General features: G+C 42.1%; 3 protein-coding genes across 3 annotated transcripts; all 3 read left to right on the top strand.

Annotated features, from left to right (window-relative positions):
* Positions 1-176: 176 nt before the first annotated feature.
* LOC137790087 (extracellular calcium-sensing receptor-like) lies at positions 177-3,689 on the top strand. The gene is made up of 6 exons (XM_068584030.1): positions 177-313; positions 404-692; positions 901-1,707; positions 1,801-2,028; positions 2,356-2,479; positions 2,791-3,689. The coding sequence occupies exons 1-6, from the start codon at positions 177-179 to the stop codon at positions 3,687-3,689; spliced, it is 2,484 nt and encodes an 827-aa protein (XP_068440131.1).
* A 594-nt stretch (positions 3,690-4,283) lies between these two features.
* On the top strand, positions 4,284-7,476 carry LOC137790167 (extracellular calcium-sensing receptor-like). The gene is made up of 6 exons (XM_068584150.1): positions 4,284-4,489; positions 4,632-4,917; positions 5,069-5,893; positions 5,993-6,223; positions 6,307-6,430; positions 6,563-7,476. The coding sequence occupies exons 1-6, from the start codon at positions 4,284-4,286 to the stop codon at positions 7,474-7,476; spliced, it is 2,586 nt and encodes an 861-aa protein (XP_068440251.1).
* Positions 7,477-17,323: 9,847 nt separating this feature from the next.
* Positions 17,324-21,536, top strand: LOC137790166 (extracellular calcium-sensing receptor-like). Its single transcript, XM_068584149.1, has 10 exons — positions 17,324-17,580; positions 17,753-18,047; positions 18,211-18,297; positions 18,457-18,564; positions 18,692-18,858; positions 18,991-19,468; positions 19,544-19,774; positions 20,311-20,434; positions 20,542-21,014; positions 21,096-21,536. The coding sequence occupies exons 1-10, from the start codon at positions 17,324-17,326 to the stop codon at positions 21,534-21,536; spliced, it is 2,661 nt and encodes an 886-aa protein (XP_068440250.1).
* The last annotated feature ends 6,376 nt before the right edge of the window (positions 21,537-27,912 follow it).

Below are 27,912 nucleotides of genomic sequence, written 5' to 3'. Positions count from 1 at the left end.
ATCATCACACACAGAAGTATAAAGCTCTGCGCATGAAAGAAGACGTGTATTTGGTCAGTGATAATATTACAGGAGAGGTTTATGTCCACCAGATGTGTGACTCTGTCAATGTGATGTTACTCTTTGTTCTCTTGGTGGGAGTGTGTGGAGCAGTGGATGACGCTGCACTCTGTGAGATGTTGGGGAGCCCAGAGTTTCCTCTGTTATCTAAAGAAGGAGATGTCACTATTGGAGGAGCTTTCTCTATCCATAGCCAAGTATCAAAGCCTTCGCTCTCCTTCACAAACGCTCCAGAATCGCTCATATGTTCCAGGTAATGTTTGTCGTCTCTTTTCTACTTTGTTAGTTTCTTAACCAAAAAAGTAAGAAACATTTTGGTCAAAACCGTTCTCACTCTTTTCAGGATACATTTCAGAGAATTTCGTTTTGCCCAAACAATGATTTTTGCCATCCAGGAGATCAACAACAGCAGCTCTTTGCTGCCTAATATCTCAATTGGTTATAAGATATTTGACAGCTGTGGTTCAGCATTGCCTTCCATGCGTGCAGTGATGGGTCTAATGAATGGGCAGCAAAGGACTTTGGGTAAAACCTGCTCAAGACAGTCATTTGTTCACGCTATCATCGGGGCTTCTGAGTCGTCCTCAACCATTGCGATGCTGCACATTTCAGGGATTTTTCAAATACCGGTGGTAATTATTTGCCAGTAATTGTCTGTTCATTTCTGATTTCAACCTATTTCTTTTTACAATTGTATTGTAATCATCTGAATGTATCTAATGAGGCAGTTATAGAGAGTGACCCTCAACAAAGTCAGATATTGAGTCAAACAGCATTTTGCCAAAGTTGGACTTTGTTATCAATGTTATGTTGTGTTTCCCTTCTTGTATTTTCTACTAGATCAGCCACTTTGCAACTTGTGCTTGTCTGAGTAACAGAAAGGAATACCCCTCCTTCTTCAGAACCATCCCTAGTGATTACTATCAGAGCAGAGCCTTAGCAAAACTGGTAAAGCACTTTGGCTGGACATGGGTAGGGGCAGTTAGAAGTGATAATGACTATGGTAACGATGGCATGGAGACATTTATTGCAGCAGCAAGCCAGGAGGGGATTTGTGTCGAGTACTCAGAGGCCATTTCGAGGACTGACCCCAGTTGGCAGGTTGCCAGGGTGGTCAGAGTGATCCACAGTGGCAGCGCAAGGGTCTTAGTTGCCTTCCTCGCCCAGAGCGAGATGACCATCCTGCTTGAGGAAGCTCTGAAGCAGAACGTGACTGGGCTGCAGTGGGTGGGCAGTGAGTCCTGGATCACGGCTGGTCATCTGGCCGTTGAGAGGTACTCTGCAATCCTAACAGGGTCTCTGGGCTTCACCATCAGAAAAACCAAGATCACAGGCCTGCGAGAATTTCTTTTGAAGGTCAACCCAAGTCAAAACCCACATAATAATCTGCTAAGAGAGTTCTGGGAAGCCACATTTGGTTGCAGTATCCAATCCAATGGGCATGGTCAGACCCAGTGCACTGGCACTGAGAGACTGGAGGAGATCAACAATCCTTTCACAGACGTGACAGAGCTCAGGATATCGAACAATGTGTATAAAGCTGTGTATGCTGCGGCTCATGCAATGCATGACATGTTAAAATGTGGAGAAAATGATGAAGCGCTGAATCAGTCTTGTAACCGGAAAGATAATTTACAGATGAATCAGGTAAGTGGTTGCCTTCAAGGATTATGGAAATCATTTGAAATAATCAACAATTTCCTTAAATATGCAAATTTCAACCTTGTTCTCTTTTTGTAGGTTGTGAAACACCTGCAACTTGTGAATTTCACTCTTCCATCCGGAGAAAGAGTCAATTTTGATGGAAATGGAGACCCTGCAGCAACTTATGAGCTGGTGAACTGGCAGAGAAACCGAGCAGGAGAGACTGTGTTCGTGGCTGTAGGGAGCTACGAGGCCTCTCTACCAAAAGGAAAACAGTTCATCGTGAACGAAATAAACACAACATGGGCTGCTGAATCCCAAAAGGTATCAAGGTGTTTTGTATGATGTAATAATTGTGGAGGCTGTTTTTCAAAGGAATAACTTTTCCTTGAGCTATTTCATCATAAAAAATAAGTAAATTCTGCATTGTTGAGGAAATCATATAAAAGTCTAAAAACACAAGTGCCAAAAGTTTCACTTCTGATCTGCAAGAGGTCCAAAACAAAAGTTTTTGGAGACTCAAAAAGACCCTAATGTTGATTCAAGTTAAAACAAATAACATTCATGTTCTTCCTCTTCTTCTTAATATTCTAATTATTATTACATGGGCAGCAAACCCTGAGTAGTTGATGAGTGTTGGTGTCGTTGCAGAGGCCGCAGTCTGTCTGCAGTGAGCGTTGTCTGCCAGGTTTCCGGCAGGTTGTGATGAAAGGGAAACCCGTCTGCTGTTTCTCGTGCGTCGCCTGTGCTGCTGGAGAGATCAGCAACTCCAGCAGTGAGTAAAAGCTTTCCTGTTCCTTATTTATCGTCTAATATATGTATTAAATGAATGCTCTTCAGTTTATTCCAGTAAGTATTTTAAAATGAGCTCCCTTAGCGTAGCAAAAGTTACGATATTGTAACCATGGTTCCGTGAGCACATGCTCTGCTCCTCAGCTGGACTCTTTGAGTAATGTTCTTTTCCAATCATGAGCATGCGGTCACTCACTAAACATTTGCAAGTTGCATCAGCGTAGCCAGCCAATGAGTACACAGTTACTTTTTACAGCATTAACACATTGTAGTGTTCCACGTTTTTTTGTTCAGATCCGGGCGAATGTTCCCGCTGTCCACTGGAGTACTGGTCAAATGAAGCTCACAGCCAGTGTGTTCCAAAGGTGATTGAGTTCCTATCTTTTGGAGAAACCATGGGCACCCTTCTCACCGTTTTCTCATTGTTTGGAGCAAGTTTAACACTGGTGGTGGCATGTGTCTTTTTTCGGTTTCATCGCACTCCTCTTGTCAAAGCCAGTAACTCTGAGCTGAGCTTCCTGCTGCTCTTCTCCTTGACTCTGTGTTTCCTGTGCTCTCTGACCTTCATCGGCCGGCCCACTGAGTGGTCCTGCATGCTGCGACACACAGCATTCGGCATCACCTTTGCCTTGTGCATATCTTGTATCTTGGCGAAAACTTTAGTCGTGGTGATCGCCTTCAAGGCCAAAAGTCCAGTAAATGCAGTTCCTCAGTGTTCAGCTTCACTTCAGAGAACAAGTGTTCTCAGTTGTACATTACTGCAGGTGTTAGTTTGTGTGCTGTGGTTATTTCTTGCCTCACCATTCCCCTACAAAAATTCAGCTTATGCCACTGAAAGGATCATCCTAGAGTGTAATTTAGGTTCACCTATAGGGTTCTGGGCAGTGCTGGGGTACATAGGGATCCTGGCTGTGCTGTGCTTTATCCTCGCTTTTCTGGCTCGAAAGGTGCCTGATAATTTCAATGAAGCTAAGTTCATCACCTTCAGCATGCTGATATTCTGTGCTGTCTGGGTTACTTTTATCCCAGCGTATGTCAGCTCTCCTGGGAAGTTCACTGTGGCTGTGGAGATATTTGCTATTCTGGCCTCTAGCTTTGGCTTGCTATTTTGTATATTTGCCCCAAAATGTTATATTTTACTGCTGAAACCAGAGAGAAATACAAAAAAACATATGATGGGAAGGCACCAGTAAAAATCACCATGGATGTGTTTAGTAAGACTAAAAGGTTAGCTATTTAGTCTTAGTTTAATAAAAGCTGTGGGTTAAATATGATCTTGCAGCACATGAGCCGAGCAGCAGTTTTTTTAAAAATGCAATTAACAATTTCAGTGCATTATCATTTCTGAATCTTAATATTCTATATTGAATGTTCTCAGCTGCAGTGAATTAAATGCCTAAAATAGTAAAAGTAATAATTGTGCATTGCATCAAATTGTCAAAAATGTATTTTTCATCATTTCCTCAAAATAAAATAAAAAACTGAAAAATAATACTAACACTCAAGAGCTTAGATCGCCTCATGGATTTCTGAAATCATTATTGTATGGCATAATTGGTTATGTTAAAAACAATTATACCATACAAATGAAGTAGTCCCTCTAATAGGCCCATCCATCTTTCAGTCACACCAGCATCACTGTCATTGGTGGACAAGAACACAATGTTCACATACGTTGCTCCCATGGCACTGTGGCGTTGTGATAGTTTGAAGAAAACCTCTATAAAATGCTGAGAGTTGAGGGATTTTAGCTTTCGGCCTTGTGGTGAATATTAAGGTGAGCTACAATGCTGCTGATAGCACATATGCTGCTTCTTTCCCTTCTGACTGTCAGAGGAGGGAAGCCTGGGTGTCAAGCATACGGGACAAAAGAACAGTCTCAGTTTTCTAAGGAGGGAGACATCAACATTGGAGGCATTTTCTCCTTCCATCAGAACCCAGTCAGTGTCAATCCAGTTCACCAAGTCGACCCAGGAACAATCCAGTGTGAAGGGTAAGCGGTATGAGCAAAATGTATCTGCAATCTCAATGCAATAGGTGTTGTTTGTTCATGTTTTAAGTGCAAACCAGTGTGCTTTTCATATCTTTTTACCTTTGCACAAATTGTAAGATCTGGTCCCTCTTCTTTTTTTAAGACTGGATCCAGGAGAGCTTCAGTACGCGTTGACTATGATATTTGCCATAGGGGAGATCAACAACAGCTCAGATCTGCTGCCGGGAGTGACACTGGGTTACAGGATCTTTGACTCATGCCCCAGCATCCCTCTGTCCATCAGGGCGTCACTTAACCTGATGAATAGGTATCAGAGTGGGGAAGGCAGCTGTAGCACACTCTCAAATGTGCACGCTGTCATCGGGGAAACCACTTCTACCTCTACAATAGGTATTGCTCGCACCATGGGACCCTTCCATATACCTGTGGTGAGTTTTGGGGACATGCACAGTCTCTGTACACATGAGCCGTCAAGGAAGTGTTTTTGTGGTTGAGAACAAGAACTCAGATAATATGTGAAAATGTTTTTGTATCAGGCATCTCAAAATGAGACAATCCTCTGTTTTCCTTGCGTTTCAGATCAGTCATTCAGCCACGTGTGCGTGTCTCAGCAAAAGAAGAGACTATCCATCTTTCTTCAGAACCATACCGAGTGACATTCACCAGAGCCAAGCCCTCGCAAAGCTTATGAAACACTTTGGTTGGACCTGGGTAGGGGCCATCAGAACTAACAGTGACTATGGGAATGGTGGCATGGCCGCTTTCCTAGAAGCAGCAGAAAGAGAAGGTGTGTGTGTTGAGTACTCAGTGGCTATTTACAGAACTGATCCCAGGAAGTGGTTTTTAGAGGTGGTGAACATTATTAAGAAATCCACCTCGAAGGTAATAGTGGCGTTTGCCGATGGCACAGACCTCGACATACTTATCAAGGAGCTTCATGCTCATAATGTGACCGGCCTGCAGTGGGTGGGCAGTGAGGGTTGGATCACTTACCGCTACATTGCCTCCCCAGTAAACTATGCTGTGGTGCAGGGAGCGGTGGGCTTCGCGGCGTTAAATGCTCACATCTCTGGACTGCGGGAGTTCCTGGCTAACAGCAGGCCCTCCACCGCACCGGGAGACCGGGGACTGGTGGAGTTGTGGGAGACGGTGTTCGGCTGCACCCTGACTCCCCGAGCAGAGACTGGAGCTCGGGGTTCAGTCGCAGCCTGCACTGGAAAGGAGTCTCTGTGGGACACAAACACACGCTTCACCGATGTTTCAGATGCCAGTTTACTGAACAATGTGTACAAGGCCACCTATGCTGTCGCTCAAGCTTTGCACATGTTGTTTACCTGCAAAGATGGAGACGGGCCTTTCGAGAACAATACTTGTGCCGATTGGAAAAATGCCCAACCATGGCAGGTAAACATACAAATTAAATTCTGGACCTCAGTCAAACTACTGTACAAAAAGAACTATAATTTAGCTAAATAACAGCATATATGATCTGTTTCCTTGCAGGTTCTGCATTACCTAACGCAGGTCAATTTTACTACTAAGATCGGTGAAAGGGTTTTCTTTGATAAAGTGGGCGACCCTGTGGCACATTATGCACTGGTCAACTGGCAGATGGATGAAACAGGTTACATCGTGTTTGAAACCATTGGTGTCTATGACGCCTCGCAGCCCGAGGGGCAGCAGTTTGAGATGAAAGCAGATGTGAGCGCTGTCTGGGCCGGCCAGAATCTTGAAGTGCGTAAATCTCGAAAGCTTGTCCCAGTGAGGTTTTTTCAAATTTCATTTTGAGCATAATATTCTATCTTTTTTCAATACAGGTACCAAGGTCTGTTTGCAGTGAGAGCTGTTTGCCAGGCACCCGCCGGGCTGTTGTGAAGGGCAAGCCTATCTGCTGTTTTGACTGCGTCCCCTGTGCTGACGGGGAGTTCAGCAACAGTACAAGTGAGACGGCAGGATTCCTAGCCTTTACAATAGCACTCATTGTGTTTCTGTTGGGTAAAATCACTGCCAGCACTTTACTGGTCTACCTGAGAATGTGTGCGCTGTACAGCCTAAACATATTTATGCTTTCAGATGCAGTGAAATGTGACAAATGCCTTCCCGAGTTCAAGTCCACCAAAGAGAGGAATAACTGTGACTTGAAAGCTATTGAGTTCATCACCTACAGAGAATTGATGGGTATACTGTTGGTCACCTTTTCCATCTTTGGTGCCTGCCTGGCAGTGACTATAGCCCTCATATTTTTCCACTTCAGGCAGACTCCCATTGTCAAGGCCAACAACTCTGAGCTGAGCTTCCTGCTGCTCTTCTCCTTGACTCTGTGTTTCCTGTGCTCTCTGACCTTCATCGGCCGGCCCACTGAGTGGTCCTGCATGCTGCGACACACAGCGTTCGGCATCACCTTTGTCCTCTGTATCTCTTGTGTTCTGGGGAAAACTATCGTGGTGTTAATGGCCTTCAGGGCAACACTTCCAGGTAGTGATGTGATGAAATGGTTTGGACCGGCACAGCAGAGACTCAGTGTTCTGTGTTTCACTCTCATACAAGTTGTAATTTGCATCCTATGGCTGACAATCAACCCTCCTTTTCCCCTCAAAAATATGAGCCACTATAAGGAGAAGATTATTCTCGAGTGTGCACTGGGATCGTCTGTGTGGTTCTGGGCTGTGTTGGGATATATAGGTCTGCTCGCTGTGTTATGTTTTGTACTCGCTTTTTTGGCCAGAAAGTTGCCTGATAATTTTAATGAAGCTAAGTTCATCACCTTCAGCATGCTGATATTCTGTGCCGTCTGGATCACCTTCATCCCAGCTTATGCCAGCTCTCCTGGGAAGTTCACAGTGGCTGTGGAGATATTTGCTATTCTGGCTTCGAGTTATGGGATGCTGTTTTGTGTTTTTTTGCCAAAGTGCTACATCATTTTATTAAAGCCTGAGAAAAACACAAAGAAACATTTACTGAGTAAAGCGACCCGAAGAGCCCTTTGATTTAGATTGAATCACAGCAGTAGATGTATTTGTATTGTATTTGTATTGTTTTGTACTTCTATTAAAAACAATTGTCTAATATCCTTATGCTGTCTGTATATCAACAAGTCAAAATGTATAATTAATAATACTCCCTTTAATTTGGCAAAGTGTTATCATGTAATTGGCTCAGAAAACAATTATTAAATATATGTATCACTGTAAAGTAGAATCTCCATATTGTGCATAAATGTGCATAATTGTTTTGTCATTAACTCTATCGTAATCATATTACAGTAAAAAACAGCAGACAGTAAATTACATAACACAGAGCACATTGCAGAGACATAATCATTTCAAATCTACTTTGGGAATAATTGAACATAAACATATTAAAACACATCATGTCTGTCATTCATTTTTCTATAAGCTTACACTGTCCGGAGATAAATACAGTTTATGATCATTTATTTCATTTGTTGGCTCATGCACACGGTCCTGTCACACAGATGAGGGGAAGGACTTATATACATATAATTGTATACAGTATGTACAGTATATTAAAGAAGTACTTTCATTATAATACTTGATCACAATTTCTATAAAGTCCAACAGACGGCACTGAACAGACTACATGAAAGCATGCATAATGTATCAGTAAGAGTTTAAAGTCTGAGCTAGTCCAACACCAGCATTGTACAGTAGTTTGAGCGCGCCAACACAAAAGCACATCTATGTGTAATAAAGTACAACTGACGCTCCGTATCATTCATCTTAAACTGCTTTAAGTCAATAGGACATTTATAATGTAATTATACATTATACATACATTATAAATGTATTATTCAACACAAATTATTATTCCACAAATCACTTCATGAATTTGGCACATTTACATTCCATGTTCTATTATTTGGGCCTACATTTAAAATACATTTGAAACTTAAAAAGTTTTGAGACTTTTGCATTTGTATAAGGAATTAATGATACACATTTGAGAAGCGATCAAAGTAGCAACTTTATTTGGTGTTATTGTTATTGTTCATCATTGTAGTCAGTTGAAGTGCCTCTCAGGCCCTCCTTAATTAAAAATAAATTAATGTTTGCAGAGATGACTGTTTGAAACACTTGGAGGTCTTTTGGGGTGTAATTAGAAGACACGTGGGGCAGTGCGGGTTCCTCAGGCCGGACCGTGCCGCACACCTCAGGCTCTTCACACTCACAAGCGCACAAACACATTAACACTCTCCCTCCAGGGTTCCCAGTGTCTCCAGTGTCTCCAGTGTCTCCAGTGTCTCCAGTCGGCCTCCACCACACCTCTCTCCTCAGTTTGCACTGGAACATTCCCGTCAGGGCTGTTGCATCATGCTCCCTTTAACCCTTGTTAATTTAACACAATCACAGAATGTTATGTTCAAATACTCAAAAGATGTTTACTTCAGCCCAATTACAAGCAATATAAACTGCATATATGGTTAATATTTGCCCTTTACCTTTGATTCAATTATAATCCAGATATAAGTGATGCTTCTGGCCACAGACTCTCCATCCCTGTGTAGTGAATTACATTCTTGTCTTTCCTCGGCTCATAGGAAACACAAACTTGGAAGAGTTACAGGTGTGTTGTGTAGTCAGCAGTTGAGATGGAGCTCAGACTGGTTTTCCGTGTCGTTCCCACAGTCATCTTCCTCTTTAAGAGCTCCTGTCACAGCTTTTGTAAAGGTCAAACATCATCGCATGTGAAGTTGTGTCCTCTGAGTCTCTTAGTTAGGACAACTCTCCTTCCTCTCATTCAATCAAAAAACTTTTTTTATCCATATTCCTTCACTTGCTGGCTGCTGACGGGCTGGTTCTAGTGATGGTCTTTATTTTGGAACTGATCAGAGCAAAGAACCCTGAGGTCAGAGCATAGAACCATAAGATCAGAGCATAGAACCCTAAGATCAGAGCATAGAACCCTGAGATCAGAGCATAGAACCCTAAGATCAGAGCATAGAACCCTGAGATCAGAGCATAGAACCCTGAGGTCATAGCATAGAACCCTAAGATCAGAGCATAGAACCCTAAGATCAGAGCATAGAACCCTAAGATCAGAGCATAGAACCCTGAGGTCATAGCATAGAACCCTAAGATCAGAGCATAGAACCCTAAGATCAGAGCATAGAACCCTAAGATCAGAGTATAGAACCCTTAGGTCATAGCATAGAACCCTAAGATCAGAGCATAGAACCCTAAGATCAGAGCATAGAACCCTGAGATCAGAGCATAGAACCCTAAGATCAGAGCATAGAACCCTGAGATCAGAGCATAGAACCCTGAGATCAGAGCATAGAACCCTAAGATCAGAGCATAGAACCCTAAGATCAGAGCATAGAACCCTAAGATCAGAGCATAGAACCCTAAGATCAGAGCATAGAACCCTGAGGTCATAGCATAGAACCCTAAGATCAGAGCATAGAACCCTAAGATCAGAGCATAGAACCCTAAGATCAGAGTATAGAACCCTTAGGTCATAGCATAGAACCCTAAGATCAGAGCATAGAACCCTAAGATCAGAGCATAGAACCCTAAGATCAGAGCATAGAACCCTGAGGTCATAGCATAGAACCCTAAGCTCAGAGCATAGAATTTGGAGGCCACAAAATAGAACCGTAGGATCAAAAAACTCTGAGAGAACCCTGAGGTCAGAGCATAGAAGCTTCAGGTTGGAACATAAAACCTTGAGGTTAGAACGTAGAACCATGAGATCAGAACGTAGAACTATGAGAACGGCAGGGGCATAAAAACTAAACACGCACGCCACACGCGCACACGCGCACACGCGCACACGCGCACACACACAAACACACACACACACACACACACACACACACACACACACACACACACACACACACAGGCCTTTGCTTTAAAGCCAGCAGACTGTATGTGCGGATGGCGTGGACAGTGTTGCCATCTAGTGGCAAAATAGTGCAGTTGCTGAAAAGCTGCAATACTGTTAGAGATAATGCTGTGGCTATTGATGACGATGTTATTATTATTATTATTATTATTATTATTATTATTATTATTATTATTAATAATAATAATAATAATAATAATAATAATAATAATCTTCTTCTTCTTCTTCTTCTTCTTCTTCTTCTTCTTCTTCTTCTTCTTCTTCTTCTTCATCTGATGTGCTCTTGTTGACACATTGAAAGCACAAAATTTAAAGGCCAGAGGAATTCTGAACCTCCTCTCGCCTCATTCAATCCACATGTTATATTACAGGCGTTGGGTCCCCACTTCCAACCAAAGGTTTGTGTCACTTTACAATACACAGCAAAAAAACTGTCTTCAACCACATTTATTCTTTAAAAAAATATAATTTTGATTGACTTTTATTTACTTCCCCCTTTGTGCCCACGGAGAATCCACACCTGCACCCACAGTGGGCACTGTTCATGGGACCTGGCTGTTTGATGTTTAAAGACTTGAACCAGAACCAGAACCTGAATCATATCTTTTTAGGATGTGTGGATATAACAACATATATAACGGTTCTTTTGGAGAAAAACCTTTTTAGATCATCCAGACTCTGACGAGCAGGTGCAGCAGAACACTTATGTCATAAAGCCTCATTAAATCTCATCCAAATTATGGATGGAGGAACATCAACCCAAATACTGAAAAAACCCTCATTAAAATGTAAGTTTATCCAGCTGCAATTAGAGGAACATTTTGTAAACAAAGCTGTAAAGTCCTTTAGATTTCTGGAGGGATGTTTGGAGAGCAGGCCAAGATGCATCAAAGCAGTAATTCAGCCAAAATCCAATATTGAACCTTTGCCAAGCCAATTAATTAAGTGTGGCTTCAGCCGCATGGGGTCATAGACCCCATGCTGGAAGCACACTTCATGTTCTCCTGCGGGCTTATTATTATTATTATTATTATTCTTCTTATAGTCAAACCACTACTCCTCCCAGAGCGTTGCCAGCACATGCGTAAAAAATACGTCGAAACGTGCGGTTTGCGCGGGAATCGTGAGGTATGACTTTTCTAAGAGATTCGCCCGTACGTTTTCCCGAAAAATGCAAAAAACATAAAAAAAATTTCACGAAATGTTCGTAGAGGGTGGCGCACCAATTAACAGAGTGAGAAGAAGCGACAGAAACTGTTAAAAAAATAAAACGTATTTTGTCATTACTCCCACAATGTTCACTCTTCATACACCATTGTTGGATAGAAACGTTGGAAATCTTGTCTTCTGTCATAAACTGTGGTCGATAGAAATCCAACGGACTCAGACGTCTTGAAATCGGACTGAATGTGAGAGCAAGTCCACCTCGCTCTGCCATCCGCCGCCATGTTAAATCTCCCTCCAAAACCACGTCTCCCCTGAAGCTCGTACCTGATTTGTAAATCGCCCGTACAGACACATGTTTTATCGTACAGACTCGCCAGTCACAGTATCTGTTCATCAGGTCTTCCTAACGCTCAATATGCGATATCGAAGCAATAGTGGCTTTTAAAGTACCATTTTTTAAAAATAGTTTGAAAGGAGTTCCACAGTATTTAGGTCTATTAAGCTCAGCGTAAGGAAGTCCCTTTGAAGTCATCACCATGGCAACCTTTGATCTAACGACCCACAGGTGTTCTCGTTAGGGCAGTTTAACAGACACACAGACACTTACACACGCACACACAACACAGATGACTTCTGTCTCTCTGTCTGTTTGTCTCACACACACAGACACACATACACACACACAAACAAACAAACACATACACAAACACACACAGACACACAAACACACACACACAAACACACACACACAAACACACACACACAAAGACGTTTACGTGTGTTTTATATTGTGTAGTTGTCAACACTGTGATCATTAATAAGGTCATATGATATTTCATATACGTTTGTGTGTGTTCAGGACGTTCAGTAGTTTATTTCCTTAAGTCCACAGTCCAGTCTGCCTCTAATCAGTCTGCTGGCGCTAACTTGGTCACCATGACGACGGCAGCACACAGGTGCTTCATATCAGCCAATCAGTTTAACACACAAACCAACTCAAGTGCTTTGGAGGAGAGACGGGCGTCAGAAACAAAAGCTATATATTACGACGTCTTACGGCAGTAGTAGCCACACTTTCAAAATTTCTTGCGAAATTTTCTAGTTCTAATATTTCATTTGATTTCATACTTAAGGGAACCATGCATGTTTTTAATAAGCACCTTTTGATTGCTATGAGAATTAGACTTTGACATGCACAATGTGTCACATTTAACCTAACGATGATAACATCTCCAATATGAAAGTAGTTAGTGTAGCTGATAGTAAATAATGATCCTGCTGAAGTCTGGCTAATTAGCGTGAGCTGCTTGTTTTGAAAATGGTGAGATCACCTCCAATTAAAACCACAAATTAATTAATTTCCAGCGGAACACCTGCTGAGCTGCTGCTTCACAGCCTCGGGCCCAGATGTCGTCAGTCTTGTTGGAAACACTTGCTTGTCTTTTCTTGCCCGGCTGGCCCCGAGTTCCCCCTCCATCCCCTGAGTAAAAGCTAAATTGGCAGGTTGAGGATGATGTCATGACACCACCTTCAAAATAGACACAATAACAACCTTAAGTGTTTCCCAGATGTGTTGTGATTCACCGCTTCACCGCTTCACATCACACAACTATGCCTCCTCTCCATATGGGGCCCGTCCCACACATTTAATCAGGATGTTTTTGTTTTGTAGCTATATTGCAATAAAATATGGATGACGAAAATAGGCCTAAAAGTTTTTTTCTGGCAGTATCTACTGAACCCTTCTTGTATCTCTTGTGTTTTTTACAAATTAGTTTTGATATCTCAACCTAAAACTTAGTGAATGATAGCCTGAATTAATTCTGCTTTCAGTGAATTAAGGTTGTCGGTGCAAAAGATCTGGACAACAAGACAACAAGAGCTCAGCATCTTGTAAAAGTTCTTAACTCAAATATAGATAATCTGTGAAAGTCCTGAAACATGGGAAACGATCATTCTTGTTACTATAACTAAACAAAAGTTTATTGATGGAGATTATTTTAATCATTTTATTACAAGCAGAAACATGAACCTCAAATGGTGCAGCTGCATAATCCATTATGATGGCAGGTCATCCTTCACTGTCTGTTTTTATCATGAACATAGCTCAAAGCTAAGTTCCTCTTCCGGGTTCACTGCCTGCATGTGGCCGACAGAAGATGAGCAATAGTGTTTCTCAGAGGAGCGGCCAAGCAGTCATGACGTCAGACTACAGTTTGTGTAGCATCGAATAACAAATCAAAACCAAACTTGTCCAGAAGAACATAATTTAGTGTGATAAGAACTTCCTGACATGGCAGAAACCAAATGAAGAAGACGGAGGGTTGTGTGTTGCTGAAAACAGCAGATGCTGAGCTTTCCAAATCACCTAAACCAGGACAAGAAATACAGGTTCTTGGACCCGAAGACCCCTTGATTGATATTTTAGACACCTTTAATAGCTTATTTGATTTGAGGTGATAATCACAAGACTATTATTTGTTAGTTGCAATTGTCACTAAAATGTCTCTACAATGTATTGTATTCACAAATATGAATAAATGTGGGCGGACATTTTTTGCTGTAAATGACACAGCCGGCCAAAAACACAACGAGATGCACGAAGCCGTACTGGACGTCCTCTGGACAAATGACCGACTCAGATCGCCACACTGACTTTAATGCACCGTGATTCAAAACACACACACACACACACAAATAAGCATAAATTCTATGCTCTTGCCAAAATGTTTCATCATTGCATATGTTATTTTCACCAAACATGGCAGGCTTTAGTTACTTGCAGTTCAGCAGTCAAGTTTGGGCTGATAGGAAGCAACATCTACAACTCCTGAAGGAAGGCGTGACCCACACTGCTCTATCTGGTTGGCTACTGGTTGCTCTATCTGGTTGGCTACTGGTTGCTCTTGTTGGTTGGCTACTGGTTGCTTTTGTATGTTGGCTACTCGTTAGGTTTCAGTATGTCTCAGTGATAATGATCTTACTCTGATTTGCAATGAAAGCTGTGGCTGTTCATCGCCACCTGCTGGCTGCATGGGAGCACCAACCAGCCTGACATCATTCTATTCCCCTTGACAGATCTATGAAAATGTCAATATCTATGCATATTCATAAAGAGTCATTGTGCTTATTACTTTTTCAATGTTTTGGAGAAATATTTATGTTATTTCTGCCATGGCTAAAAGGATTTTAAGGTTGTTTTTTTTATTTTAGGGTTTTAACTTAATGCTCCCAGTAAATGTTTATCGTGGCCAAAGCTTGAAAGTCTTTAAGTATATTTTTTATAAATTGGTGAACGTTCTTCATCTTTTAGTCCCGATAGTAGGGACATATATATATATATATATATATATATATATATATATATATATATATATATATATATATATATATATATATATATTCATCTTTTAGTCCCAATAGTAGGGACATATATATCTATCTGCACTGCTATCCTTGGTAATGGTATTTAAATTAAGATTATAAACTATTTTCCTTAATTGAATCTCTATTTAATCTGTGACGGTAACATGGATAGTGTTACATACACTGTGTGTGTGTAACCGCCATGTGTTCATCCAGACTGCCATGTGTTCACACGAACTGCCATGTGTTCGTACAGACTGTCATGTGTTCACACAGACTGTCATGTGTTCATACAGACTGTAATTTGTTCACGCAGACAGTCATGTGTTCATACATACTGACATGTGTTCATACAGACTGTCATGTGTTCACGCAGACTGCCAAGTGTTTATACAGACTGTTATGTGTTCATACAGACTGTAATGTGTTCACGCAGACAGTCATGTGGTCACGCAGACTGCCAAGTGTTCATACAGACTGTAATGTGTTCACACATACAGTCATGTGTTCTCACAGACTGTCATGTGTTCACGCAGACTGTCATGTGTTCACGCAGGCAGTCATGTGTTCACACAGACTGTCATGTGTTCACACAGACTGTCATATGTTCAACCAGACTGTCCTGTGTTCACACAGACTGTCATGTGTTCACACAGACTGTCCTGTGTTCACACAGACTGTCATGTGCTCACACAGACTGTCCTGTGTTCACACAGACTGTCATGTGTTCATGCAGACTGTCCTGTGTTCACGCAGACTGTCATGTGTTCACAAAGACTGTCATGTGTTCACGCAGACTGTCATGTGTTCACACCGACTGTCATGTGTTCACGCAGACTGTCCTGTGTTCACACAGACTGTCATGTGTTCACGCAGACTGTCATGTGTTCACGCAGACTGTCATGTGTTCACACAGACTGTCATGTGTTCACGCAGACTGTCCTGTGTTTACGCAGACCGTCATGTGTTCACGCAGACTGTCATGTGTTCCTACATTTCTATTTCTTTTGCACTATCACGAGCGTGGAGGAAGTTCCCACGCGGTGTGTGGACCAGCAGAACTTCAAACCTCTTTGAAAAAAGTTGAAAAAGTGTTTTATGGCGTTTTCCTTCTTTGGTTTCTTAAAGTTTGGTTAAAGTGTTTAATACACAGGCCCTTTCTCACAAGGGTTACGATATTGTAAAAAATTAAATAAAGTTAAACAACTATGTAGTTGGGGAAATAAATAAGGTGTCGTTTTTAAAACCTTTTTTTTTGTCAGATAATTAGGTATTTTAATTATCTTGAATCTCCCTGTGAGGACAACTGATACTATTGCGATGCCTTTATTGTTCACTTCTAATCAACTTGTTTTCAGAAACAATAAGGCTGATGCCTTTGCCTTTGGAGCATTTACACTAAGTCTAAAATCATACTTATGAAAAATGAAACAACTATGTCATGACACTGAGCATTCTGTGTTTGTGCAACTCTGTCTGTCCTCTTGAGCATCACACAGGGGCATATGACATTAATAACAATGAAGCTGCAGTAAATGACCTGAGGCAGCACAACAGTAAAACAGTAAAAGTGTCTCTGTTACACACTCACTGGTGCTGTGTTGTGTAGCCTGCAGGTTTGTCTTCTTAATGATATGCACAACACTCTAAGGACTCGTGGATTTCACCACACCTGTTTAACACCATGGAAGGATATTTGCCATGCAAGCATAAGAAAAAGCAGAACAAATATTGTACTGTATGGATGTTCTGTGTGCCAGGTGACACAGTTTAAATATATGTTCAACAATACAATAATCCGTCATATTTACCTCTTTCTTTCTATCACAATGAATAATTCCTATTGAGTTTCTGTGTGTTTGAAAGGCAGCCCCTTGTGACATGGGCCCTACCGCCTGCCTCTTCACATCATTGAAGGATGAGTAAGGCCCAGTCAGGCATGCCACTGTGACATGCGTTCATGTCTTTCTGCATTTTGGGTAAGTGCTGATTCCAGATCCTTGTTGTTGTTACTCACTGTGAAACTGGGGGCTGTTTTTCCACTGACCAGAGGCCCGAGGGAAATCAGGTCAATTTGACAATAGTGCCATGAAGCAGGTAGCATATATAGGCTACAGGGCTGCATCTCACTCAGAACTCCTCTAGATTGTCTATGGAGGGAAGACACTGCAGTGTTTGATGAACATAACATGTATTGGTTTAGGTTGATAATTAGATGTTTTTTTTTCTAGTAAATTAACTAGTTGAATAATTCCCATCTGGATATTTTACACTTTTACACTTGCTGAAGACACCTTGTTCATAAGACACATTGTTTGATGCTTTGTCAGCTTAGTTCAGCATTCACTCTTTGTATGTTTTATCCAGAACGTATGAGTTGAACTGATATAGATGATGGCTATCTAGAGCGTACGGTGATAGCTTGAAGGAAGGATGAGATCAGTAGAGTTTAATGTTTCCAGGAAAAGGACAGAGCGTGTGCTTTTGAGTCTCCTATGCTGTTTGGTGTTTCCCTACGACTCCAACCAAGACCAGAGCCGGCAATGCAAATTGATCTCGGGCTCGATGGCCCTGCCTGTGCTGCAGAAACAGGGCGACATCGTCTTGGGGGGACTCTTCTCCCTCCATAACACGGTGGTGGAGCCCAGCCTGTCCTTCACGTCTTCACCTCCACCTGAGCGGTGCACCAGGTGAGCGGTTCTTTAGCTATTGTCTTGAGGTGGCTGCACATTGTCTCCTGATTTTATTGCTTCCATAGTTCTGTGTTTTTGTAAACTATGTTGAGTGAAATGAAATCATTTTTACAGGGCTTCTCGTATACTTGTGCTGAAAATTATGATCGCATCGTCTCCGTTGGTACAGATTTAACTTCCGGACTTTCCGTTGGATGCAAACGATGATCTTTGCCATTGAGGAGATTAACAGAGATGGCGGCCTCCTTCCCAACATCACACTGGGCTACAGGATCTATGACTCGTGCAGTACACCCCATCAGGCACTGAAGGCTGCCATGGAGTTAGCGGGGAGTTCAGAGGTCGAAGGAGAGGCACACAGTGATGGCACCTGTCGCGGGACGGTCCCGGCACTGATAGGAGACGGAGGCTCTACGCAGTCTCTGGTCGTGGCTCGTTTCCTAGGCGTCTTCCATGTGCCGCAGGTCACAAAGTCATAGCTACTCAACAATTGTGTTTGCCAGATTGTGCTTTGCTGTTACCACCACTGGGGCAAGTCAACGGTCTCAAATTCATAGCGGTTTTTAACATTTTAAGAATGCAGTAATGGTTGAACGTTGACATTGTAAAATGTTTCCTTCCATTCAGGTCAGTTATTTCTCCAGCTGTGCCTGTCTGAGTGACAAACAAGAGTTTCCTGCTTTCTTAAGGACGATGCCCAGTGACTTCTTTCAGGTTAGAAGCAGCAGCCACTCACAATATTAACCTAGATACACAAAGAAAGTTAGTCCAAATTCATATGCTCTCTCTCTCTCTCTCTCTCTCTCTCTCTCTCTCTCTCTCTCTCTCTCTCTCTCTCTCTCTCTCTCTCTCTCTCTCTCTCTCTCTCACTAGGTAGATGCATTAGTACAACTAGTAAAGCATTTTGGATGGACGTGGGTGGGTGTGATAGCGGGGAATGATGCGTATGGCCTTGGTGGGGCGAACATATTTGCAGATGAGGTGAGTCACACACCAGTAATACAGAATTTAACAAAAGAAAAATAACATTCAGTCATTTTAATTGTATTACTATTCCCTATTGAATATATTGTGACCTTAAAATGACGTCGTCGTGCATGCCTCACAGATCAGAAAACGGGGTGCTTGTGTTGCTCTTCACGAGGTCATCCCGAGGAACCGAGCACAGAGAACCATTTCATCAATTGTTTCCACGATCCGCTCCTCTGGGGCTCGAGTGGTTTTGGTGTTTGCTGTGGAACAAGACGCAGCCGCGTTGTTCGACGAAGCTCTCAGGCATGATTAGTTCACAACCTTCTACACGTTACAAATGGACCGTCAACTTTTGGTTTGGTTTATTCTCTAAATTTGAATGTCTAATATGCTTATTATTGCAAGAAATGCTAACCCAATGTGACTTTCACTTAGACAGGGGCTCACTGGGATACAGTGGCTGGCCAGTGAGGCTTGGAGCACAGCCGCCGTCCTCTCCACCCCCCAGAAGCACCGCCACGTTCTCCAGGGTTCTATGGGATTTGCCATTCGAAGAGCACACATCCCTGGACTGCAGGACTTTCTGCTTCGCCTTCATCCCTCAAGCCCCGATGCCCTGGCGGATCCCTTCCTGATTCCCTTCTGGGAAGAGGTGTTTCAATGCAGCCTGGGTGTGCAGGCTGAAGGTCAGGAACACGCCACTGAAGGTAAACCTCCGTGCTCTGGAGCAGAAGAGCTGGGAAGTGTGACGAATATCTATTCCGATGTGTCACAACTAAGGATTTCCTACAACGTCTATAAGGCTGTGTATGCCATTGCGCATGCGCTTAGGGCAATGAGAAATTGCGTGAAAGGAAATGGGCCATTTCCTCGGCAGGCCTGCCCAGATGCAGAGAATATACAGCCATGGCAGGTACCGTCCCACATGTTCACCACTATTGTTTTATATATACTGCTAAACTAAATGATACGCACTTTATTCCCTCAGTTACTTCATTACATAAAAGATGTGGAATACTTAAACTCCTTTGGCGATGAAACCAAGTTTGACGAGAACGGGGACCCTGCAGCCATGTACGACCTGGTGAACTGGCAGCTGACACCAGCCGGGGAAATGGAGTTTGTTACTGTCGGCAAATTTGACGAGACGACCACAGGTGGAAAGCAAAAACTCCAGATCACTGAAAATATTATTAAATGGAATGGCAACCAAACCGAAGTAGGGATCTAAATATAATAATATATAATTGCATTTTGTTCAAAAATATTTGTTTTATTATGTAACTGTGTTGTGATTAGTGCACATTTTGAATACTCTGTTTGCATTTAATTTAATTTCCTTAATACACACTGCACAGTTATTTATATTATATATATATATATATATATATATATATATATATATATATATATATATATATATATATATATATATATATATACACAAAATAAAAAAGTATATATATATATATATATTAATTTTTTAATTTTGTATGTATCTGTCATCCCTGTTCTTATATTTTATTTTTATTTTGTGTTTAGTTTATTTATTTTTTCCATTTGGTGTCTGTAAAGTGTTGGGAGCTACTCTGACAACAAATTTCCCCTTGGAGATTAATAAAGTATCTATCTATCTATCTATCTATCTATCTATCTATCTATCTATCTATCTATCTATCTATCTATCTATCTATCTATCTATCTATCTATCTATCTATCTATCTATCCATCCATCCATCTATGCTGTTTTCTTAGATTCCCTTGTCAGCATGCAGCAGTGTTTGTCGTCCAGGGACCCGGAAAGCCATCAGACCAGACTTCCCAATCTGCTGCCATGACTGTGTGGTTTGCAGAGCTGGCGAGATCAGCAACCAGACTGGTAAGGAAAGGCTACTCGCCCACATGGTGTTGTAGAAACTAACCTGCGGTTGCAGTGGTGAAAATGTCCCAAACACAACAGCTAAAGTCTTCTTGTCGTTCCGTTAGATGCCATAGAGTGTGTGCGCTGTCTGCCAGAGTTCTGGTCCAATGCTGAGAGGACAGCCTGTATCCCCAAAGAAGTGGAGTTCCTCTCCTACAGCAGCACCATGGGCATCACCTTGATGGCGATTTCCCTCATGGGCTCCTTCTGCACATGTGTTGTAGCCTCCATATTCTCTTGTCACAGAGCCACTCCCATTGTAAAGGCCAACAACTCTGAGCTGAGCTTCCTGCTGCTCTTCTCCTTGACTCTGTGTTTCCTGTGCTCTCTGACCTTCATCGGCCGGCCCACTGAGTGGTCCTGCATGCTGCGACACACAGCGTTCGGCATCACCTTTGTCCTCTGTATCTCTTGTGTTCTGGGGAAAACTATCGTGGTGTTAATGGCCTTCAGGGCAACGCTTCCAGGTAGTGATGTGATGAAATGGTTTGGACCTGCTCGGCAAAAAGCAATCATTACCTGTTGTACGCTGGTCCAGGTAAGGATTTCTGACTCATTACACACCTTGAATAGGGCATTTTCCCAAATATCTGAATAAGACACATTTCTTTTCATGTAGGTAATAATATGCACAGTGTGGCTGGTTGTCGCGCCTCCTACTCCACACCAACTGATGCCACGTAAGAGCATTATTATCATTATCCTATGTGAAGAAGGTTCCCCCGTCGCGTTTGCTCTCGTCCTGGGCTACATCGGCCTGCTGGCCTGCCTCTGCCTTGTCTTGGCTTTCCTGGCAAGGAAACTACCGGACAACTTCAACGAGGCCAGACTCATCACCTTCAGCATGCTCATCTTCTGTGCAGTGTGGATAGCCTTTGTTCCTGCGTACATCAGCTCTCCCGGAACGTACTCCACCGCCACGGAGGTGTTTGCCATCTTGGCCTCCAGTTACGGACTGTTGGGTTGCATCTTTGCACCAAAGTGCTACATAATCCTCCTGAAGCCAGAAAGGAACACATGGAAACACCTGATGTCAAAATCTGTCACAAAAACATTTTAGGAAAATATCTTTAGTCCATGCACTTGTCATGTATTTTACCAGCTTTTTATCTGATGAATATAACATATGTATGTATAGATACAGTAAGTTTATTAGTGTCTATTCCTCAAATATTAAATTTGACCACGAGATGGCAGTACTGTGTTGTTAATCCTTCTGGTGTTCTTTGTGGCACACCTTTATGTTCCTCATTGTCTTCCTACATTTTCCTGTGTACTATTTATACTCCTATTATGTAAACTATTACCTACAGTTAAAGATATTTCTTAACTCCATTAATTAATTTGGTCAGTGGTGTCAAAATCAACAATCAATCCAAACAATATAAAAGACAAGGGAATTATCATGACGAGGTTATTGTTTGAAAGCCTCTATAGTATTTAACACCAAGCAATTCAAGACTATCAGCAGTTTACAAATGACTGTATTTTACTCCTACGTGACACTTCTCTGGCGTTCTCAGTTGAAATGTATCGGGCAGCTCGTGGCTGGGTCTGAATGGGATGTGGCAGCAGTGTTCATGCAGATTTGACCTAAGATAGAATGATGAGGCCCAGCGTCTCGGAGGTATGCTATGTGGAAATCCCAGCCATCAATGGTTAATCTAAACCCTCGTACTCTGGAGGCCTTTACATATAAACATCACGCTTGGCTGTTCCCTAGGATAACAAACTAAAACGTCAGACATTTTTCCGGCTGTCTACAGCTGCTCTCAGGCTAACGTTGATTATCCACTAATTGATCTGTTCCTTCCAAGACAGACAAGTCAGAAGATGGAGAGAAACTGATATCCACTGGGGTCGACAAGGTGTTTGTATGGGCAGATGGACAGTAAAATGGTATTGGCACTGGATCACTTCATCTATCTTGAATTGTTCTTCTTCTTCTTCTTCTTCTTCTTCTTCTTCTTCTTCTTCTTCTTCTTCTTTGCATTGTGTTCTCTATACTGCAACACACATTTCAACATGAGGCAGTGGTCCTTTGTGGATGGCTCCAGTGTGTGGCTGCTGCTTGTACGTGTTAGTCACTCTGGGTGTCATCGTGGCAAAATGTGGTCCTGGAGATACTTTATTTAGCTGCGTATGGGGTCTGCCGACATAAAGGCAGAGTTAGAAGTCGGAAATTGCTCCACCCGATACAGCTCGACCTGAATTGGCGTCGCGGCTCGTGTCCCATCACAACGTAGTCTCTTGCTTTATTTTTAAAGAATGATTCTTCAGATAGTAGCATGTTTGATTTAATTATTCAGAATAGACATCTCCATTCGAGGGCAAGGTGATATGAATGATACTTTTATTTGTTTTTGATCATTAAATGAACAAGCAATCAAATTACAGGCACACAGATGTAACATGGAAGTGTGCAAAGCTGTAAAAAACATATTAAAAGAGTGAGTCAAAAGAGAGAATGAGTCTGTAATTCTTAGAAATGCATTCCTGGAAATACTGAAAAAGCAAACTCCAAACATGACGACAGATATTGTTCACAGCGTAAATGCCGAACAGATGTGTGGACACAGGGGTTTACCTCGTCAAAGAAGGGATTGGAGAAGCTTACAACATGTTTTGTTAAACATATGATGTTGTGATATTTTAGGATGAAGCAAAGTGTTAGTGATGACTGAGCTAGAGACAAAGAGATGGATAACATAGCAAACACCTTCAATCTAACGTCGGTGCAGCATCGAAATGCGTGCTTTGTTTTAAAAAAAAGTCAAAAATGTAATTAGTGTCTGCCTAATATTTGTGAGTTGTGAAGCAAATAATCTGCTAAGTGCCTTTCAGATGGAGCTGTTGACCCGCCTCTTGACTTGTGCTTGACAACTCTGCTGCTTGAGACTCATCCTCCCACCTCATTGTTAAGTGTTTGCAACTAACACCAGCAATTCGGGAGAAAAATCACAAATCAACGTTACGTGTCAGTTTCAGTCTGGCGAGCACGACTTCTGTGAGTTTTTAAGGCAACTGGCAAAGGTACAGAGATGTCTTGCATCTGGTCTTGACTGCTGGTGCATTGGTTATAAACACATAGAAATGAATGTATCTTTACAAGATATGCTAAACAAAGCGGAAACTCATTAGGAGAAGTATTCATAACTAAACCCATGACACTATTCATCAAAATACAACTGGATATTTTTTTTCTAATGTACTGCATTTGTATGTAACAGCTGGACAAATAGTTTTAAAATGTGCCTCTCCATCACCCAGCGACACACATTCATCCACAAATAGTGGAGGTAAGTGTACGTATCAGTCACTTTGCATTATATTTATATATATTTATATAAGAGGACAGAGTGAGAGTGATTAAATCTTGTCTTGCACAGATCCGCCATTATCTAAAAGCTCTTTCACCATAATCCTGGTTTTCTGTTGTTTTCTTTGCATGAACTCTTTTCAGGTATCTTTTCCCTGAACTTTCTTTCACCTATTATGTCGTGAAAGCCGGCATCACAGAGGAGATGGACGCCATAGAAACTGCTGCCGAAACTAATGGTGTCCCCCACAATAGCACTATTCACTAGACCCATGCAATACGAGCAAATACAGTCTGCATTATAGAGGGCAGACAATAATGGGATGCTCTCAAAATACCCCTGAAATTGAAGTAACGGTGATGATAATGGCTTTTTTTGATATAGTATGAGTCACTATGCTTTTTTAATTATGCTTATCTAATCAGGCAAATCTTCCATATCAATTAAAATAGGAAATGTGTTGACAAAATGCACATGAGAGACAGCAATGAGGAGTTTCTAACACTGAATAATATGTGTGAGAGCAAACTATCCCCGGTTCCACCTCGTGAAGGCTCCAGCTGATGAAATATAATTTCCAATTAGGAAGAAATACATATGCAGATATTTTGCCGCGGTACGTTCAGCAATATTCAATAGCTCACAATAAACAATCATGTACACGACAGATTACATGAGCACAGAAGAAAAGTGACAATATTTTAATAAAAATAACATTAAATATTTTTAATGTCGAGAAGATAAGATGAGATTTTATAATCCTTTATTAGTCCCTCAGTGGGGAAATGACAGGGTTACAGCAGCATTGCTCACAAGTAAATAAAGATAAACATCAAGTAATGTGAATAAACAGTAGAACGATCTTAAAACAAAATTAAAAGTTAACAATAAGAAGAATATTAAATAAACAGATGGAATAAAAATGTGTATAAAAGTACTTAAACATACTTAAACGTACTGGATATTGCACCAGGAGATGAATTAAAGTGATCACAAGTATTCTTTCTTTCTTCTGATGTTGTTGTTGTCGTCACATGGATACACCACATTACGCTACGAGATACGTCAATACTTCTATGAAATTCATTTTTTATTTTCCTCTGAAGTCTTTCATGCCTTCATCTATTGATCCTGAGTTCTTGGTATTTCCCACTGAAAGACATCGATGTGTTTTGTAGTGTTTCTCTCAGGCCTCAAAAGAAAAAGAAAACACTTGGAGGCAAAGATATAGAACACAAAGCCACCGTTTGAGTCCAGGATGGCAAACATCTCCACGACAATAATGCTCGTCCTAGGAAAGCGTATAGGTAACAACAGAGAGGCCACTCAGACTCGACAGAAGATCAGCATGCTGAAGGTGATTTGTTTGGTTTCATTAAAGCCGTCAGGGAATTTCACTGCCAGGAAGGTCAGGGGCGGCCTGAAACATGCCAGCCCAAAACTATGGAGCCCGTGGCTAATTCCAGCATGACCTGGGGTCTCCGGTGGTCCAATATGTTTTTTTCCGCAGGCTGTGGAGGAGACAGGGTCAGGCACAAAGGTCCAATCAGGAGATGGTGAGGGATATTTGTTTAAAAAAAACAAAGAAAATGAAAGCAGATATTGTATTAGAAAAGCACAATTCAATATTTATGTATACTGAATTTATATGCGTGTGAACACTGAACAATAAAACATTTGACGTGAGATAGTGAAGCAAGGCAATACCAAGCACGGCACGGTCTGCTTGGTTTTTGTCCATTTTGATGTTAAGTGATCAGGATGCGTATCATTATACAACTATTCTCTGAGCGTGATGAAACTACCATGTAATTCTCTCCAATATGTAATATGGCGTCATCTGATGGTGCTGGACTTCAACAGAAGTGTGTCGAAGTGAAGGAACTTGGCAAACATGGCAGCTGTCAGGGCCCCGACGCTTCAGACAATGCAGAGGATAAGTCTCATGGAGCCATTGTGAGAAAGGAAATCCACCTGCTGGGTAATCAGGCGGTTTGGTTTGAGTTAGACCGGAATTTTTTTTTACTATATTGTAACCCGAGTTCTATGAGCACTGGCCTAACCCAGCGCATTACATTCACCATCGCTTTAAAGAGCACAGCAACATGGTGATGTGTTACGCTTCCTTGTCCTTCGCGGAGCTGGAGCACATAAACCATCCAGCTGTTTAACGCTTGACCTGAAAGAATGGGAACAAAGGGTTTGGTCTGAGAGCAGCGCTGCTGTGCTCACCACGCTGGAGCAGGCGAGAGAGGACCGACAGGGTGGCGAGTTCACACACACTCTCTTTTAGCTGAAGTCAGTGCGAGCAGCAGATCTGTCACTAAAACGACAACGCTTTCGGGCTGTCACTCAAGCTGCAGCGGTAGCCCAACACGTCCCGCCTCAGTGGTCGTCACCGGCGGGAAGTCCCGGTGGACAGATGTCGGCAGTGGACTTCTGCAGGATCCTGATTCATGGGACATCGAAGAGATATTGTCGTCCTTGTAATCTGCAGAAGAAGCCCTTTCAGAGCAGCAGAGGCCTGTTTGTGGCTGGGACGGCATGAGGAGACTGTGTGAGTTAGAACTGAACAGGTCACCGAACTAACTGCAGTTATCCCAAAGACATAGACAGAGAAAGACAGGTGTGTTTTTCACAGATACATCTGAAGGTGTTTCTATGCCTTTGTATCAATGTCACATGACCATTAAACGGCTTAAGTCACGGTCTATATTGACCTAAACATCAGAATCTCAGAATCTCAGTATTAGCCCATGTAAAATTGCACATAAATGAAAGTTGACGCCGGTTATACTTTGCTGCTCGTACTTATATACAACAAGCAAGATAAGTATAAAACATTTTCACAGAATGCAAGGATTGTGTCTCTTCTTCTCTGAATCCAAAATCTGCCAAAATCATCACCCATGGACACTAACCCCGCCCCGGTGCGCCCCGCGAGGCGGAGCAGCTCAGCCGTGGCCCAGCAGCAGCATCACTGCACGTTGTGCAGAAGAACAGCGGGGAGCTCTTCATAACACCCAATAGTCGTGTCATATCATCACTCAAACCCACACAGATAGCTCACAAGAACAAGAGAAGTTATTTTACAGAAAGATAGATGGAAAGACGGGGAAACAGAGATAGTGAAGAGAGAAACAATACGTTTGAAACACAGACAAAGACATTTAAGTAATAGTAAACACACTTCCCGTTACCGTGCAGAACTCTTGTTTTTGTGCTTTTGTCCAATCTAATTGTGGGAGCGTCGTTACAGCCCCTTTCCCACTGGACAAAAACACATCAACACTTGCTAACATCTGGCTTTGCCTTTAGTGGAAAAGGTTACAATCTGCATTTATTCCTGGGCAAATGCCTGCTGCAAGAATGGATATTATCGGCCCGGCTCTGCAGCTCTGCACTGAAAGAAACATGACACCCAAGTGCAGCCGCTAATTTCCCAATCCTCTTACGCTGCTTTTTTTCCTTCTGTCATCAGCCACAAATTCTGTCCGTCTCCATCCAAGCAGTGCACAAACATCCTTTTCTGGTGTTTAATTTTGGTGTTAAAGGGGTGTAATCATTAATTCGGAAGACAACTGGAGCAAGTGTAACAAACCCACATGAACACAGAGAATACAGTGAGAAAAGAGATGAGAGACATATGTTAGTGTCATACAGAACTAGAAATACTTTGCAACAACACTAACATGCACATTTATCATCGTTATGTTTGCAGCACAGTTATCTCCTCTATGTCAAACACAACAATGGAAGCTGAAGTGAGTGCATTGCCAACGTAACTGGCACCGTATAGACACAGGTCCACATTCGGAGTTTTCCAAATGAGCTTCCTGTCCAGTCACCACAGCAATGGCTGCTAACAGAGCGCTGCTCTCTGCTCGGCAAGCGTCAACGGCCAGATAGCCGAGGGTGAAGTTGGGCAGGAGGTCCGGGTTATTGTCGATTTCCTCCACTTAGAAGATCATAGCCTGAAGCCGACAATAAGCGGCCCGGTCAAACTGTAGCAGGTGAGATACAGGTAAATAACAGCGTGAAATATCTGAAACCAAGTCATCTGATGAAAGAGTCTATTTATTTCAGCTAAACAATCAAAGAAAATGTGTGATTCTT

This window comes from Clinocottus analis, unplaced genomic scaffold (genome assembly GCF_023055335.1).
Source record: "Clinocottus analis isolate CAN_PGR_092001 unplaced genomic scaffold, fCliAna1.0.p SCAF_2, whole genome shotgun sequence".
Lineage (NCBI taxonomy): Eukaryota > Metazoa > Chordata > Actinopteri > Perciformes > Cottidae > Clinocottus > Clinocottus analis.
This window is presented reverse-complemented; position numbering and strand designations above follow the sequence as displayed.

Excerpts from the sequence above, each read along its gene's own strand:
- LOC137790087 (XM_068584030.1), top strand. The coding sequence starts at position 177 with ATGTTGGGGAGCCCAGAGTTTCCTCTGTTATCTAAAGAAGGAGATGTC. Across the intron at positions 314-403 it reads GAATCGCTCATATGTTCCAG|GATACATTTCAGAGAATTTC; the intron begins GTAATGTTTGTC and ends CACTCTTTTCAG. Across the intron at positions 2,029-2,355 it reads GGGCTGCTGAATCCCAAAAG|AGGCCGCAGTCTGTCTGCAG; the intron begins GTATCAAGGTGT and ends GTGTCGTTGCAG.
- LOC137790167 (XM_068584150.1), top strand. The coding sequence starts at position 4,284 with ATGCTGCTGATAGCACATATGCTGCTTCTTTCCCTTCTGACTGTCAGA. Across the intron at positions 4,918-5,068 it reads GACCCTTCCATATACCTGTG|ATCAGTCATTCAGCCACGTG; the intron begins GTGAGTTTTGGG and ends CTTGCGTTTCAG. Across the intron at positions 6,224-6,306 it reads GGGCCGGCCAGAATCTTGAA|GTACCAAGGTCTGTTTGCAG; the intron begins GTGCGTAAATCT and ends TTTTCAATACAG.
- LOC137790166 (XM_068584149.1), top strand. The coding sequence starts at position 17,324 with ATGAGATCAGTAGAGTTTAATGTTTCCAGGAAAAGGACAGAGCGTGTG. Across the intron at positions 18,298-18,456 it reads TGCCCAGTGACTTCTTTCAG|GTAGATGCATTAGTACAACT; the intron begins GTTAGAAGCAGC and ends CTCTCTCACTAG. Across the intron at positions 19,469-19,543 it reads AGAATATACAGCCATGGCAG|TTACTTCATTACATAAAAGA; the intron begins GTACCGTCCCAC and ends TTATTCCCTCAG.